The 16,509-nt window shown below is 35.6% G+C and overlaps 1 protein-coding gene across 11 annotated transcripts in view; it reads right to left on the bottom strand.

Annotated features, from left to right (window-relative positions):
* LOC309863817 (uncharacterized protein) overlaps window positions 1-16,509 on the bottom strand; it is a 120,738-nt gene that overhangs the window by 58,267 nt on the left and 45,962 nt on the right. For 9 of the 11 annotated variants that reach the window (XR_014311268.1, XR_014311269.1, XR_014311271.1 and 6 more), the window contains one exon: window positions 9,455-9,520. The exons of the other annotated variants lie outside the window; for them this stretch is intronic. Coding sequence is in view for 3 of the 9 variants with exons in the window: in XM_082728999.1 (XP_082585125.1) it covers window positions 9,455-9,520 (66 nt within the window). In the remaining 6 variants the exon portion in view is untranslated. The remainder of the gene's footprint in view (window positions 1-9,454; window positions 9,521-16,509) is intronic. 11 annotated transcript variants of the gene reach the window in all.

Here is a 16,509-nt window from a genome sequence, read left to right on the forward strand (position 1 = left end):
GCTATTATATTATATACTTATTTCATTTCCTGCCTTACCTTTGAGAATATATGGTACATGAGGTCTGAAGTTTAGTCTCTCCTATTTAGCTAGAATTTAAATAGTGGTTCCAATAAAGCTAACACTCAAAAATATGTACAAAAATGTGATCACTCAAAATATTTATTTTGTGGGGTAACTCAGATGCTATCTACTTTATCATAACATTAATATTCCTACAGGAATAGTTATGGAAGTTCTGCTAATAACAACAAACTTCAAATGAGAAACTACATAGAGTACTTAAAACAGTGCCTGGCAAATAATGATCATTTGATACTTTCTATCATCATTAAGTATCAATAGAAATAATACTTAAAAACTCAGAAATGCTCAAAGTATATTTTTGGATTTATATGTCCTAATATTTTGACTAATAACAAAGAAGAAAAAGGATTTTAAATGACCATTTCTCTTTTTCTTCTTGATCATTCTAGTTTGTTTCTGCATTTCTGTTATAAATATTATGAAAGCTTTAAAAGAAAGGAGCTAGAGTCAATAATCTCTACAATGCCTTTAATACTGTAAGGTATAAAAGTGTATCATGCCACCAGCTCCATCCAGTCATTCATATTGTCCTCAAAAAGCTGCCTTCCATTACCCCCTTTATCTCGAATGGATCTGTGAAATACTCAATAATTACATGCATTCAGATAGATATGGAGTAATCAAAACTCTCATGAAAGTCAAAATTGCAATTATTCTATGAGATATATATCAGAGAAGTAAAACATACCTAGCATTGACAATTTAGTTATGGTCTTCTTTAGTTTGAGGATATAGTTTCCTATAACGTTCACTCTAAACTGCTTCAAGTCTGAGTCATAAGACCATTAAATTGCCTGGTTGGTCATCACCATGTTGCTCAAAACTCTCAAATTCAACATGTCTTAGCTGAAGTAACAACACAATTTTGAAATAAATACGGAGTCTTTCTTATGAGAATCAGGTAAAAGTAATAAAATCTAATATTTGGGTAATTCCATTGAATGAAATAAATTTTTTATTGCATTGGACAAAGGCAATTTAAAGAATGAAGTCATGGCCTCCAATTCAAGATCCCATCAAAGTAGAAATGAAAATGGCTACTGAGCTCCTCAATGTATAAGTAATTTTTTTTCAGGCTTTGTCCTAAGTGAATTTTTATAGAGAAACAATCTATTTCCTTTTTTTAAATTTATATATTTTTTATATTTTATATTTGGAATTATTATCTGTTTCAAAATTTTTTTAAGATTTTATTTATTTATTTGACAGAGGGAGAAAGAGAGAGAGATCACAAATAGGCAGAGGCAGGCAGAAAGAGAAGGGGGAAGCAGGCTCCTCGCTACCCAGGCGCCCCCTGTTTCAAGTTTTTAATTTAAATTCTAGTTAGTTAACATATGATATGATATTAGTTTCAGGAGAATTTAGTGATTCATCACTTGCACATAACAGCCAGTGCTCTAATTCTTCTAATAATGATGAAGACCAGTTACTAGCTGTCAAGGTATGTTATTGATTTTTATCATTATTAGAATAATTAGAACTGCTCGGTATGTGTTTAGTCATTTTCCTTGTGTTAATCCCTGGTCATTTCTCCAAGTATTTGTGGTCCCTTTCCTTCTCTGGAGAAACACAGAGACTTAAAAAGCTGTGGATTTTGTCAATGTGAATTTTTAAGTACATCAAGTTTCACAAGGCCAAGGAAGTAGATTTTACATCATCACATCTCACATGGATTTATAATCCCTCAAATTACCCACTCAAAAGATAAATGGAGGTATGATGGTGTTCTCCAGTATCACCCTAAGGTCCTTTAGGTGAATATTTCGTATCAATCATGCACAGTTATATTTTCTTAGAGAAAATTGCCTAGGAACTCCAGAAGTCTAGCAAATCACACACTAAGATGGTAAGATTAAGAAAGAGTCCATCCAGACACTTGAATATTAAACAAATTAGGAAAGTTCTCTAAAGCTCATTTTTCTCACCTGTAAAATGGATCCCATTTTATAACAATACAATAATATCTGCTGCCTTAGTTATTTGAGACACTGTAACAAAAATACCATAGACTAGGTGGCTTAAACAACAGATATTTGTTTCTCACAATTCTAGAGGTTGGGAATTCCAATATCACGATGCCAACAGATTCTGGGTAGGGTGAGGGCATACTTCCTGGTTCACAGATAGCTGTCTTCTCAAAGTATCCTCACATGATGAAGGGGTGAAAGAGCTCTCTGCAGTCTTCTTTGTAGGAGCAATAATCCCATTCATTACGGCTCTACCCTCAAGACCTAATCACTTCTCCAAATTCCCACCTCCTAATACAATCACACTGGGGGTTAGGTTCTGAATTTTCCAGGAACATAAACATTCAGTCCATAAAAATTCATTATAAAGTTTTGAGATTTGACGATGTCTTATACAGATCAGGTGTTAAATATACGTTGAATGACTGATTCAAATAAGACATTACTATTTAAAACATTTTGACACAACTTGGGCCATGGTATATACTCAAAACATGGTAGAAGGAGAAATAGCAATAATAATAATGTCAGTACTTATGATTGTTGTAGTATACTATTAATGTTAATATTAATGTTAATCAATGCTAATATTGATTTATTTAATATTGGTTTGCTTGATCATTTCTCCAAGTGCTGAGAAAACAAGAATTATGCCTCAATCAAGTTTCTACACTGTAGATGTATTGTATGCTTTTCATGTTCAGCTCTTCACCCACTCTTCACTGTATATAGATTTATCAAAACAAACTTTATACTACATTATTCTTCTTGTTTCTCCTTCTCTCCAAGCCTATCCTAAAAATCCTAACATCTTGTGAAGAGTCAGCTCTATGACATTATTGAATAGGTAATTACTTCAAAATAGGACTTGCGTAATAATCCAGATATGACCTAAATACCTATTGCAGCAAGGAGAGAGGATAAATTTTACAAATTAATTATCCATGGGATCAGATAGACTTGGGTTTGAATCCTGACTCTGTTCTGCATTAAATTCTCAAAAATGATTTGATTTCTCTGAATTGCAACTTCCTCTCTTATGAAATGGTGATAAAAAATCTACACTGTTAGCTTATTGTGAAGATTAAATGAAATAAAATGTGAATTAGTATCAGTGGTAATGTTTAACAAACAGCCTTGTAGAAACAACATGATTTGTAGCATTTGTCAATTTCTGTGGTATAAATACTCTCACCATAGCTGTTGTTACCAACATAATGTGATTGAACAAAAAATTGTGCACCATCAGCTCTCATTAAGTTGATTCCAGTACAGCATGGGTTGATAGACTTTTGTCAAATAATTGCAAACAATTTCTATTTCTCTTTGGCAATATAGACCCAGTTGTTAAGTCACAGTAAGATAAGGTAAAATCCTTATAACGGAACCTAGTGTTTTATAACTCGACAGATTTTGTGAGATACTAATCCATAGCAAATTTAAAACTGTAAATGGATCTCTCTTCCCATTTTCTAGGCCACTGAGCTCTAATTATAGATAGTTCTCCTATTACCTGCATTAACTATAAATTAATTCAGCATTAATAAAATTAGTAATGTCCAGAGATTTTAGGTATTTTTGAAAATTCAAAATATAATCTAATAAAGAATCCTGCATATAAACAAAAAAATAAAAATTTTAATTTATCCTATCTGTATTTGAATAGCTATGTAGAATATTATAAACTGGAAACTGTTCACATTCTAGAACAATATCTATTTCAGCACAGCTTGTTTTTTGTAACTGAACATCTAACAAAAAGTCCTTCTTGCTAACTTATAATTGTATCACTGAAAATATTACTTATTATTTGGAGAAAATTTTGATAGCATACTAAATTATGCAAAAATTAGAATGCTTCAATTTCTTCCGTGGGAATATGTTATTATTAAATTTTAATGTAGCATAGCCCAAATATTGTGCATTGTGTTCATAGATTCTATTCTAACACCATACTCTTACAATATAATTTCTGATTTTTTCCTTTTTAATAAAAATTCTAATGTTGTTTCTACTCTATAGTACCAGAAAATAATAGGAAAAGCTAATAATAAATAACACTAAAAAGACATAGACTTTAGAAATGATTTTATATTGAGTGTTTCATGAAAGACCAAATGCAATCAAATAATCAGTATAGAAATAGTAAGAACACTTTTTTCCATTGGACATTCTTTCCTGCTTTGTCGAAGATTAGTTGACCATAGAGTTGAGGGTCTATTTCTGGGCTCTCTATTCTGTTCCATTGATCTATGTGTCTGTTTTTGTGCCAGTACCATGCTGTCTTGATGATGACAGCTTTGTAATAGAGCTTGAAGTTCAGAATTGTGATGCCACCAACGTTGGCTTTCTTTTTCAATATCCCTTTGGCTATTCGAGGTCTTTTCTGGTTCCATATAAATTTTAGAATTATTTGTTCCATTTCTTTGAAAAGGATGGATGGTACTTTGATAGGAATTGCATTAAATGTATATGATCTCCCTGATATGAGGAAGTGGTGATGCAACATGGGGGCTTAAGTGGGTACGAGAAGAATAAATGAAAGAAAATGGGATTGGGAGGGAGACAAACCATAAGTGACTCTTAATCTCACAAAACAAACTGAGGGTTGCTGGGGGGAGGGGGGTTGGGAGAAGGGGGTGGGATTATGGACATTGGGGAGGGTATGTGCTTTGGTGAGTGCTGTGAAGTGTGTAAACCTGGTGATTCACAGACTTGTACCCCTGGGGATAAAAATATATGTTTATAAAAAATAAAAAATTTAAAAAAAAAAGAAAATCAACCAGGAAAAAAAAAAAAAAAAATATATATATATATATATATATATATATATAAAAGAAATAGTAAGAACACTTAACATGAGATCTACTCTTCTAACAAATTTTTAAATGTACAAGACAGTATTTTTAACAATGGGCACAATATTCTAAAGCAGATCCCCAGAGCTTGTTCATCTTACATAACTGAAACTTTATGCTCCCAGCCACTGGCACCCACCATTCCACTCTCTTGATTCTGTAAGTTTGACAACTTTAGATACTTCATACAAGTGGAACCATGCAGTATTTGTCTTTCCTTGTCTGGTTTATTTCATTTAGCATAATATCCTCCAGGTTTATGCATGTAATTGCATATTGCAGAATTTCTTCCTTTTCAAGTCTGAATAATATTCCATTATATGTATATACCATATTTTCTTTTTTTTTTTTTTAAGATTTTGTTTATTCATTTGACACAAGAGAGAGATCACAAGTAGGCAGAGGGCAGGCAGAGAGAGAGAGGGAGAATCAGGCTCCCTGCTGAACAGAGAGGCTGATGTGGGATTTGATCCCATAACCCTGAGATCACAACCTGAGCCGAAGGCAGAAGCTTAACCCACTGAACCACCCAGGCACACTATACCATATTTTCTTTATCCATTCATCCACCAGTGGACATTTAGGTTGTTTCCATATCTTGACTAATGTGAATAGTGCTGTAATAAACACAGAAGTGTTATTACTCTTTAAGATCTTAATTCCAATTCTTTGGAATAAATATGAGAAGTGGGATTGCTGGATCATATAGTTGTTCTATTCTTAATTTTTTTGAGGAATCACTATAATGCTTTCCATGGCAGCCACACCATTTTGGATTTCCCCCAGAAATGTATAAAGGTTTCAGTTTCTCCACATCCTTGCCAATACCTGCTGTCTTCTGGTTTGCTTGTTTTTGGTAACAATAATCCTAGCAGGTATGAGATGCTATTCCATGGCTTTATTTTGTATTCCCCCTAATATTGATAACATTGAGCATCTTTTCACATATCTGTTGGCCATTTGTATGCCTTCTTTTTTTTTTTAAGATTTTATTTATTTATTTGACAGACAAAGATCACAAGTAGGCAGAGTGGCAGGCAGAGAGAGAGAGGAGGAAGCAGGCTCTCTGCCAAGCAGAGAACCTGATGCAGGGCTCGATATCAGGACCCTGGGACCATGACCCGAGCCGAAGGCAGAGGCCTTAACCCACTGAGCCATCCAGGCGCCCCTTGTATGCCTTCTTTAGGGAAATCCCTATTCAAGTCTTTAGTCTCTTTCTTAAACTAACCAATTAGTTCTTTTACTGTTGAGTTGTAGGAGTTCTTTACATTTTAGAAACCAATCCCTTATCAGATATAAGGTTTGCTAATATTTTCCACCAATCCATAATTGCTTTTTCACTCTGTTGTTGGTGTCCTTTGCTGTGCAGAAGCTATCTATGGGAAAGTACTTCAATATAATAAAAAATTTTATGAAAACCCTACAGCTAACATCATACTCAATGGTGAAAAACTGCAACCCTTCCCTCTAACATCAGAACAAGGTAAGATGCCCACTCTCTCCTTGACATAGTAATAAAAGTTCTAGCCAGAAAAGTCAGGCAAGAAAAATAAATTTTAAAACACCCAAATCAGAAAAAATAAGTAAAATGGTCCCTGTTTGCAGGGACAATATACAGTGTACATTGTACAGTTTGCAGGGACTATGTACAATGATCTCGTACATAGAAAACATGAAAGACTGCATTAAAAAATGTTAGAACAAATAAACAAACTCAGTAAATTTACAGAACACAAAATCAGGGGTGCTTGGGTGGCTCAGTTTGTTAAGCATCTGCCTTCAGCTCAAATCATAATCCTGGAGTCCTGGGATTGAGCCCCACATCGGGCTCCCCGCTCAGCAGAGAGCCTGCTTCTCCCTCCACCCCTTACCCCACTCATGATCTCTTTCTCCCTCTCTCTCTCTCTCAAATAAATAAATAAAATCTTTAAAAAATCTACTGTGTTTCTATACAATGACAATAAATTATCCAAAAAAATTAGGCAAACAATTCCATTTATAATAGCATCAAAGGAATAAAATATCTAGGAATAAACTTAACTAAGGAGGTAGAAGACTTGCACACTGAAACCTACAAAACATTAATGAAAACATTAATGAAAGAAATTGAAGACACAAATAAATGTGTCTATCCATGCTCATGGATTAGAAGGACTTAATATTGTTAAAATGTCCATACTACACAGTCTACAAATTCAGTGTCATTCTTATCAATATCCAGATACCTACTTTTTTATAGGAAAAAGGAAAAAATCCCAGAATTTGTATGGAACCATGGGGACCCCAAAAACCCAAAGCAATCTTGAGCCTGAAAAACAAAGCTGGGAAAAAAAAATCACATCTCCTGATTTCAAATATCTTACAAAGCTATAGTAATTAAAATTATATGGTACAGGAATAAAGGCAGACATATAGACCAATGGAACTGAATCAATTCATTATCAGAAGTCAGTCCATGTGGGCGCCTGGGTGGCTCAGTGGGTTAAGCCTCTGCCTTTGGCTCAGGTCATGATCTCAGGGTCCTGGGACTGAGCCCTGCATCGGGCTCTCTGCTCAGCAGGGAGCCCGCTTCCCCTTCTGTCCATCTGCCTGCCTCTCTGCCTGCTTGTGATCTCTCTCTCTGTCAAATAAGTGGATAAAATCTTAAAAAAAAAAAAAAAAAAAAGACAGAAAGAAAGAGAGAGAAAGAAAGAAATCCCTACATATATGGTCAACTGATCTTCAAAATGGTGCCCAAAATACAAAATGTAGACAATCTTTTTAACAAATGTATTAGGAAAACTGGATATCTGTGTGCAAAAGAATGAGATCAGACCCTTATCTTACACCATACACCAAAAGTTACTCAAAATGGATTAAAGACTTAAATGTAAGTCTTGAAATTATAAAATTTTTGGCAGATAACATGGAAGAAAAGTTTCATGGCATTAGTCTTGGCAAAGATGTGCTGGATATGACACCAAAAGTATAAGCAATTAAAGCAAAAATAGACAAATGACATTCTCTACTATAGGTAAATAATTTTAAATACTGAAAATAACACTAAATATATGCCTACTCCACTATAAGTAAAGCTGCTGTAGTATTTTTGCACAAGACATTTGATGGACATATACATTCATTAATCTTGGGTATATACCTGTGTATGCCTGAGAATATACTCTGTGTACACCTGCATATGTTTCAGACTAATGAATACATATGCTCACCAAAACACTTGTACAAGAATGCTTATAGAAACTTTATTCACAGTAGCACAAACCTGGAAACAATACAAATGCCCAATAATAGTAGAAGGACTTAGTAAATTATGGTCTATTCAAAAGAAATGAAATCTTGCCATTTGCAACAACGTGGATGGAACTAGAGAATATTATGCTGAATGAAATAAGTCAATCAGAGAAAGACAACTATCATATGATCTCCCTGAGATGAGGAAGTTGAGAGATAAAGTGGGGGGTTTCGGAGGTAGGGAAGGAAAAAATGAAACAAGATGGGATCGGGAGGGAGACAAACCATAAGAGACTCTTGATCTCACAAAACAAACTGAGGGTTGCTGGGAGAGGGAGGTAGAGAGAAGGTGGTAGGGTTATGGATATTGGGGAGGGTATGTGCTATGGTGAGTGCTGTGAAGTGTGTAAACCTGGCGATTCACAGACCTTTATCCCTGTGGCTAATAATACACTATATGTTTATTAAAAAAATTATGGCCTATTCATACATACACAGCAATAAAAACTATGAATCTATTACCATATGTAATAACATGAATCAATGTCATAGACATAATGTTTACAGAAAGAAGTCAGGCATAAAAGAATTTATATGGTATATTTACATTTATTTGGATTTCAAATATTATAAAAATTAATGTCTGGTTTTAGAAGTCAGAAAAGTAGTTGCCTTGTGGTGGTAGTCTTATTGAGTTGACAGTGACATGAGGAAGTTTCTAAGGAGCCAGAAGTCTTTCATATCTTAATCTAGTTAGTGATCACATAATTCATACATTTTTTTTAATTTTTTATTTTTTATAAACATATATTTTTATCCCCAGGGGTACAGGTCTGTGAATCACCAGGTTTACACACTTCACAGCACTCACCAAAGCACATACCCTCCCCAATGTCCATAATCCCACCCCCTTCTCCCAAACCCCCTCCCCCCAGCAACCCTCAGTTTGTTTTGTGAGATATTTTTAAAATTCATTGAACTATATGCTTAGGATATAAGCGTATATCTTACATCTTTTTAAAAATCTACTGCACTGCACACTAAGAAATGTGTATACATCTCTACATCTCAATTAAAAAAGATTAAACCCTCTAAATTAACTCATTACCTGTCTAGTACTAGCTCTGAGTAATTTTGCAATCAGTATTGACAAATGTGTTGAGTCACTTGTTAAAAGATAAAATAAAATAAATTTAGAAAATAGAGCCAGAACAGATAAAAAGTAAAAACTACTCATGTCTAATTAGCATATTTAATCAACAACCCATATTTATGCTTAGCTCATAAGGCAGTGAATTTGTATACACTTACAGGGAGATGTTTCAAATTTCCCAACCTATCATATCTTCTAATAGAAGCCTCAGGTCTTCTGGTTTTCTAAGGAATTAGGATAAAAGTTAATGTTTTTGTTAAATAGTCAGTGCATTGTCTTGAAAAGCAATTCAGGAAATGAATTTTTTGCTCAAGAAAACACTGCCTTAAATATCACATTAGAAGACCGTTTCTTCTGGTTCATTTTCTACCTTTCTATCCTGTCATTCCAGATATTGTCTAAAAACAGGGATGACTGAAAAGTATAATTTTTTAACAGAGATGCTGTGTATTTGACTAAATGGCTACTTAGGGCGAAACGCTGACAATGACCGTCTACAAGCTCACCCACAGTTCTCATACCAGCCCTGTGTGCGCATGTGCACACATGCGCTGCATAAACAAAACTCGGTGAACTCTGCCACCAAGAGTAGAACAACATCTTTGGCGTTCCCAGACAAAAGGAACTGGGATTCCATCCAGGGCTTAAACATGAAGGGCCAGGAAGGTCCTAATGAGAACCTGAACTATTTTGAACCAAGTGAAAAACTGTCCTATATCCTAAGTGTTTTAGGAGCCTCCCGGGGATCGCAGCAATTGACAGCCCTGCAACGAGCACCAGCCCACACAGAGGAAGGCGTTCTCACAGCACCACAGTCCTCTGGGCCTTATTAGCAAATCCAAAAGGAAGAGGGAAATACAGAAACAGAAAAACAGACCATATTGTTGAGGGAACTTGTATCTTTGTAGGGGGGAAAGAAAAAAAAAATGTTTAAAATGAAAGTCATAAAATTCTTAGAAAAGTTGTCTGGGAATCCATTCTGCATCATTCTTGCCTAAATAAAGTTTTAATTATCAAATCTCATGGACATACAATCCTTAAGAATTTCACTTTCTGAGAACAATACCTCCTAAAAAAGAAAAGCATATAATAATGTCTTTTCAGAAAGGCTACTTAAAGAACTGACTGTGAAAATTGTACTGAGAAAAGTAGCTAAAAGACAGAAAACACATTTTATTTAAAAAAAAAAAAACCTTATGACAGGTCATTTTTAAAAAGAGGAAGATATTATGGAGGCACATATTGCATGGAGCACTGGGTGTGGTGCATAAACAATGAATTCTGGAACACTGAAAAGAAATTTAAAAAAAATAAATAAAAATTTTTAAAAAGAGGAAGATAAGAGCTGCATACGTCCCTATAGAAAAAATTCTCTCAGTTTGTCTAAAGACTTTGAAGGGTAAAACATAATGCCATTACCTACAGTTTGGGGGGGGGGGCGTTTTTCTAATACACTTTCCTCTCTTTATTAGAAAGTAAAACAGGGACAGTGGTCCAAGGACAGGAACAGAGGTAGAGCAAAACAAGTATGATAAAGACATTTTCAGACAGTTTGAAAAGTCATGGTCCCAGCAAGAAACAGGCAGCTCACCACAGCTGAGTTATAAAAGATTATTTATGAAAGTCTGTACAGGGTGTAGAGAAATCAAAAGATGGTGCTAATTGTCTTTCTCTGCTTGACTTATTTCACTTCGCATAATACCCTCCAGTTCCATCCATGTCGACGTAAATAGTAGGTATTCATCCTTTCTGATGGCTGAGTAATAAATAGTAGGTATTCATCCTTTCTGATGGCTGAGTAATAATATGCCATTGTATATTTGAATCACACCTTCTTTATCCACTCATCTGTTGAACATCTCAGCTCCTTCCACAGTTTAGCTGTTGTGGACATTGCACTGGGTATTAAATGCGACTAATGAATCATTGAACATTACATCAAAAACTAATGATATGGGGCACCTCAGTGGCTCAGAGGGTTAAGCCTCTGCCTTTGGCTCAGTTCATGATCTTAGGGTCCTGGGATTGAGCCCCGCATGAGGCTCTCTGCTCAGTGGGGAGCCTGCTCCCCGCCCCCCACTCTCTCTGCCTCCATCTCTGCCTACTTGTGATCTCTCTCTCTCTCTCTTGCTCTCTCGCTCTCTCTGTCAAAGAAGCAGAGAGCCAATGTCTCACTCACTCTCCTTTCTCATTCTAATCTCTTACTCAAGCCTCCACTGGAGGCCCAAGAGCAAAGGAGACTGTAGAAACTGTCCGGTCCCTATGAGATAGCTACCCGGGGCACAGAAAGGAGAGTGCATCTAGTGCATAAAACAGAAAAAAAACAAAACAGGTTCTATCAAAATAACACCACAATGTGGTAGTTTATGAGAGTAGTTTAATTTCTACTTAGTTTATTGTGGTAGTTTAATTTCTAATGAAATTAAACACTCTGCTGGAATTGCACAGAGGAAGAAATCTCTTGATTTGAGTAATCAAGGAACACTTCAAAAAGAAGGCATTGCTACAGAATGCTGGCTGCCAGAGGCTCGGGGCAGGAGACTGGACAGGGAGTCATTGTTTACTGGATACAGGTGCGGTTTTGCAACTCTTTTGAAAAGAGTTCTAGAGATGGGTGGCACAACAATGTGAGTAGTTAACACTAAGAACTATGCACTTGAAAAAGTAGTTAAAACTCAGGGGCACCTGGGTGGCTCAGTTGTTAAGCATCTGCCTTTGGCTCAAGTCATGATCCTGGGTCCTGGGATTGAGTCCTACACTGGGCTCCCTGCTTGGCAGAAAGCCTGATTCTCCTTCTTCTACTCCCCCTGCTTGTGTTCCCTTCCTTGCTGTGTCTCTCTCTGTGAAACATATAAATAAAATTTAAAAAAAAAATAGTTAACACTAAGAACTATCACTAAGGTGATAAATTTTATGTTGTGCATATTTTATCACAATTAAAATATTTTTAAAGGAGGAACTACATTTTAGTTAGATTTCATTAATATGCCAAAAGCTTTGCTAAGAATAAATAAGAAGATGGAATAAAGGGCAATCCAAATGTGAGACTTTCTGTTCAGAGCTGAAGGAAAAAATATAAGAATGTCAGAGAACTAGCTATGAAATTTCAAAGGAATTGAGAAGAAAGTAAAATACATTTTTCAAAAAATAAACCAAGCAAAAACCAACCAAACAAACAAAGAGGCCAGAGGGTAGGAGTTTCTGTAATACAAGCAGTGTTTTTTATTAGTGCAAAAAAAAAAAAAAAACAGAAATACTGTACTTAAAGAGTCTGAAAATATAAATTTATATCTGGATTTCAGGTATAAATAATTTATGTTATTTAGTCAAGAGTTAAACAAAATCTCTGAGGCAAATTCATTAGTTTCCTATTTCTGTTGTAATAAATTACCACAAATTTAGTGCCTTAATAAGACAGACTTGGGGTGCCTGGGTGGCTCAGTGGATTAAAGCCTCTGCCTTCAGCTGAAGTCATGATCCCAGGGTCCTGGGATCAAGCCCTGCATTGGGCTGTCTGCTCAGCAGTGAGCCTGCTTTCTCCTCTCTCTGTGCCTACCTCTTTGCCTGCCTGTGATCTTTGTCTGTCAAATAAATAAATAAAATCTTTTTAAAAAAAGCACAGATTTATTATTTTATGGCTTTAAAAGTCAGAAATCAAAAATGAGACTCAATTGGACTAAAATTGGTGTATTCTTTCTGGAGGCTCTAGGAGAGAATCCATTCCCTTGCCCAGTTTCTAGGAATCATTTGCATTTCTCATTTCATGACCCCCCTTCCTTCTTCAAAGCAAGAAATGGCTGGTTGAGTCATTCTGACATCACATCACTACACTGGGACACCAACTCTTCTGTCTCTCTCTTTCACATTTTAAGGACACTTGAGAGGAGATTGGGCCCACCCAGATAATCCAGTATAAGGTCAGCTGATTAGCAACCCAAGTGTAATTCTACCTGCAGCCTTAATTCTTCTTTGCCATATAATGTAACACACTCATAGATTCTAGGGATTATCATGTGAACATCTTTGGGGAGGCCATCATTCTGCCTACCACAGCAAAATTACACAAGAAAATTTTAAATTATCTTACCTCTCTAAATATTTTATCAGTGAGGTGTTTATCTAAATGCTACACTTTCACCGTCTATGTGAATTATTCTATAGTCACTACATATATCAGAGAAGGTGGGAAAGAATAAAAAATGGAATCTATCACTCAAGCTGACTAGTTGAAATTTAATCAGAAATCAAGCTCCCTTAGTTTTCAGTTGAAATAGAATTCTTAAACCTGCTCGGCATGTATTCTTTATACCAACAAGAACAAAAAGAAATTAGAAAGAGCAGGCCTCAGTATGGTTGTTGATAGAAGAGTCTCTAATAGAAAAATGTATGGGGGCGCCTGGGTGGCTCAGTGGGTTAAGCCGCTGCCTTCGGCTCAGGTCATGATCTCAGGGTCCTGGGATCGAGTCCCGCATCGGGCTCTCTGCTCAGCAGGGAGCCTGCTTCCCTCTCCCTCTCTCTCTGCCTGCCTCTCCATCTACTTGTGATTTCTCTCTGTAAAAAAAAAAAAAAAAAAAAATGTATGATTTATCTGCCTGCCGGATGGGCCTACTGCTTTACAATTGGACAGAGCTTCCAAGTTATAGCTGTTTTTGCATGTGTTTGTTCACTTGATTCTTTCCAGAAGTCAGGAGATTTGGCAACACTGAGATAACTTTTCTTGGGGGGGGGGGAGAAAATGTTTGCCTCCTAATAGATTGTCTCCTGTAAAATTATTATTGCTTTATTCTAAAATAAGACTTTGCAGATCCATTTTTTAAAATATTTATTTATTTATTATTTTAGAAAGAGTGTGAATATGCCGGAGTCAGGGGTTGGCAGAGGGAGAGAAAGAATCTCAAGCAGAATCCCTGCTGAGAGCGAGCCCGGCTGGGGGCCCCATCTCACGATTCTGAGATTATGATGTGAGCCCAAATCAAGTCAAATGCTTAACCGACTAAGCCACCAAGGCATTCCCAGATTCAATCATATTAAAATAAAATCAGCAAAAGTGTATTCATAGGAATTCTAAGAAAGGGATGCCTGGGTGGCTCAGTCAGTTGGGCTCTTAATTTTGGCTCAGGTCATAATCTCAGGGTTGTGGGATCAAGCCCTGCTTTGGGCTCTGTGCTGGGTGTGGAGCCTGCTTGGGAATCTCTCTCCCTCACTTTCTGCCCACCACTCACTCATGCACATGCACATGCGCACTCTCTCTCTCTCTCTCTTAAAAAACAAAGATAAGATAAAAGAATTCTCAGGAAACCTGTTTGTGACTGGAAGGAGTGCTGTGGGTGGGTAAGTAAGATCCTCACACTTTGAGTAACAATAGAGAGTATAACATTAATGGTGGGTAATTTCTAAACTCAGTCAATTCTATAGAGTTCGCTAATGTTTGTTTGAAATTGTGAATTATTTGATAGAAACCAGAACAGGTGTAGTTGCTTTGGTTAAAGTTTCCTGAGAATAAAAGAACAGATAATAAACTTGGAGACAAAAAAGAAGATACTAACTTTTAGTAGTTCAGTAGTCAGGGGATATGTGATTGTCAGATTACAGTTCGAAGAACAAAACCAATGAATTCAGCTCCTTCTTAGAAAAGAAATAGGAAATACAATCCCAATATATGGATAATTTAGGGAAGGATATTACTGAGTTATTTAAGGATAGGAAGGTAATTCAGGCAATTATTATTCAACAATCCTTTGGCAAGGTCATATGTTTTCTTTCCCAATTCATATCTCTTCAGCTATATCAAAGCCTTTCAGTAGCCTAACCCTGACTGAAATTACCTAGTTTGTAGAAATCAGTGTGGAGAAAATCATGAAAAGTAGTCAGTGAGTCCTCAAATACATTATCATTCATTAATTTAATAAAGATACATTAATAATCTAGTGTGTTCAAAATAGCACACTAAAATGTTCTGAGTAAAAAATAAGTTAGTAAGAAAGTCACTCCCTAAAAGCACTTGTGATCTTGAGTCATTTGTAAAATATTAAATTTTTTTTTAAAAGATCAAATTAATTATTCAGGCAAAATGATTGATGAACCACTTACTCTAGCTCAGTGCTATGTTTTGTACTGGGATTGTTACCAGGCCAACAAATTAAATAACTTTGCAACTATCTTTCCCATTTATGGCAAATGCTATTGATGCATCTAACTTCCCTTCAACCAAAAAGAAGATTATACTAAATTCCATCCTGAATTTCCCATAGTGATATTGTGCCAGATTATCTAAACAATGTTCTGCCTGTCCTCATAGGTCTAAACTAAGGATCTTGTGTACCAACATCTTAAGGAACATTTAGTTACATGGACAATTGCTTCCCTATAAATTACAGTGTACAAGTTGTCTTATGACTTGTGTATGGTCTATCATAGGTTGAATTTCTATTTTAGACCTGGAAAGAACTTAGAGAAAATCGTATATTCCACTTCTATTTACAGATTAAGACTTAGGTCTGAAAAATTTAGAGACATTTCTAACATCAATCAGCTAGTTTGGAATAAATAATTATCTTTTTTGAGTCTTCATTAAATGCTAAACAATGTGGTATTTTATACGTATTAAGTGATTCTCACAAAAAACTGAAAGATGTTATTCTTATTCCCATTTTACATATTAAGAAAAAAACACCTGATGCTCAGAAAAACCATATAAAATACCCAAAGTCAGACTAATCAAGGTATTTGAAGCTTTGAATTAAACATAGATTTGCCTGATAATAGTGCCCATTCTCCTAAACACTCTGAAATTGTTCCGCTCCTGATACTCAATTTCATACTTTACCCATTAAACTACATGAAAAAGTCAGTCTACACTATTATACATCAAATAATAATTAGTCTGAATACTTAGCTGAGTAAAAACCTAAAGCAAGAACCTAATCCCAGCATTTCACAAGAATCCTATCCTTTAGGCTCTATTTCTACATCCACTCTATATTTGAAGAACATGAGGCACATTGAAGTTGAGTAATTTGTTCCAGGTCACAAAACTATTAAAAGGCCGAGCTGAGATTCATGCCCAGAAAGACTACTACCAGAACCCTGCTTTTTACCTCTATCCAATACTGCCCAAATCAGAGATATATGAAAAGAAAAAAAAAATTACTGTCACTTTTTGCAGTTGATAGGAATTTCTAATTAGGAAATCCAAAAGAATCAACTGAAACTT

Source organism: Mustela nivalis (assembly GCF_964662115.1).
Source record: "Mustela nivalis genome assembly, chromosome: 4".
Classification (NCBI taxonomy): Eukaryota; Metazoa; Chordata; class Mammalia; order Carnivora; family Mustelidae; genus Mustela; species Mustela nivalis.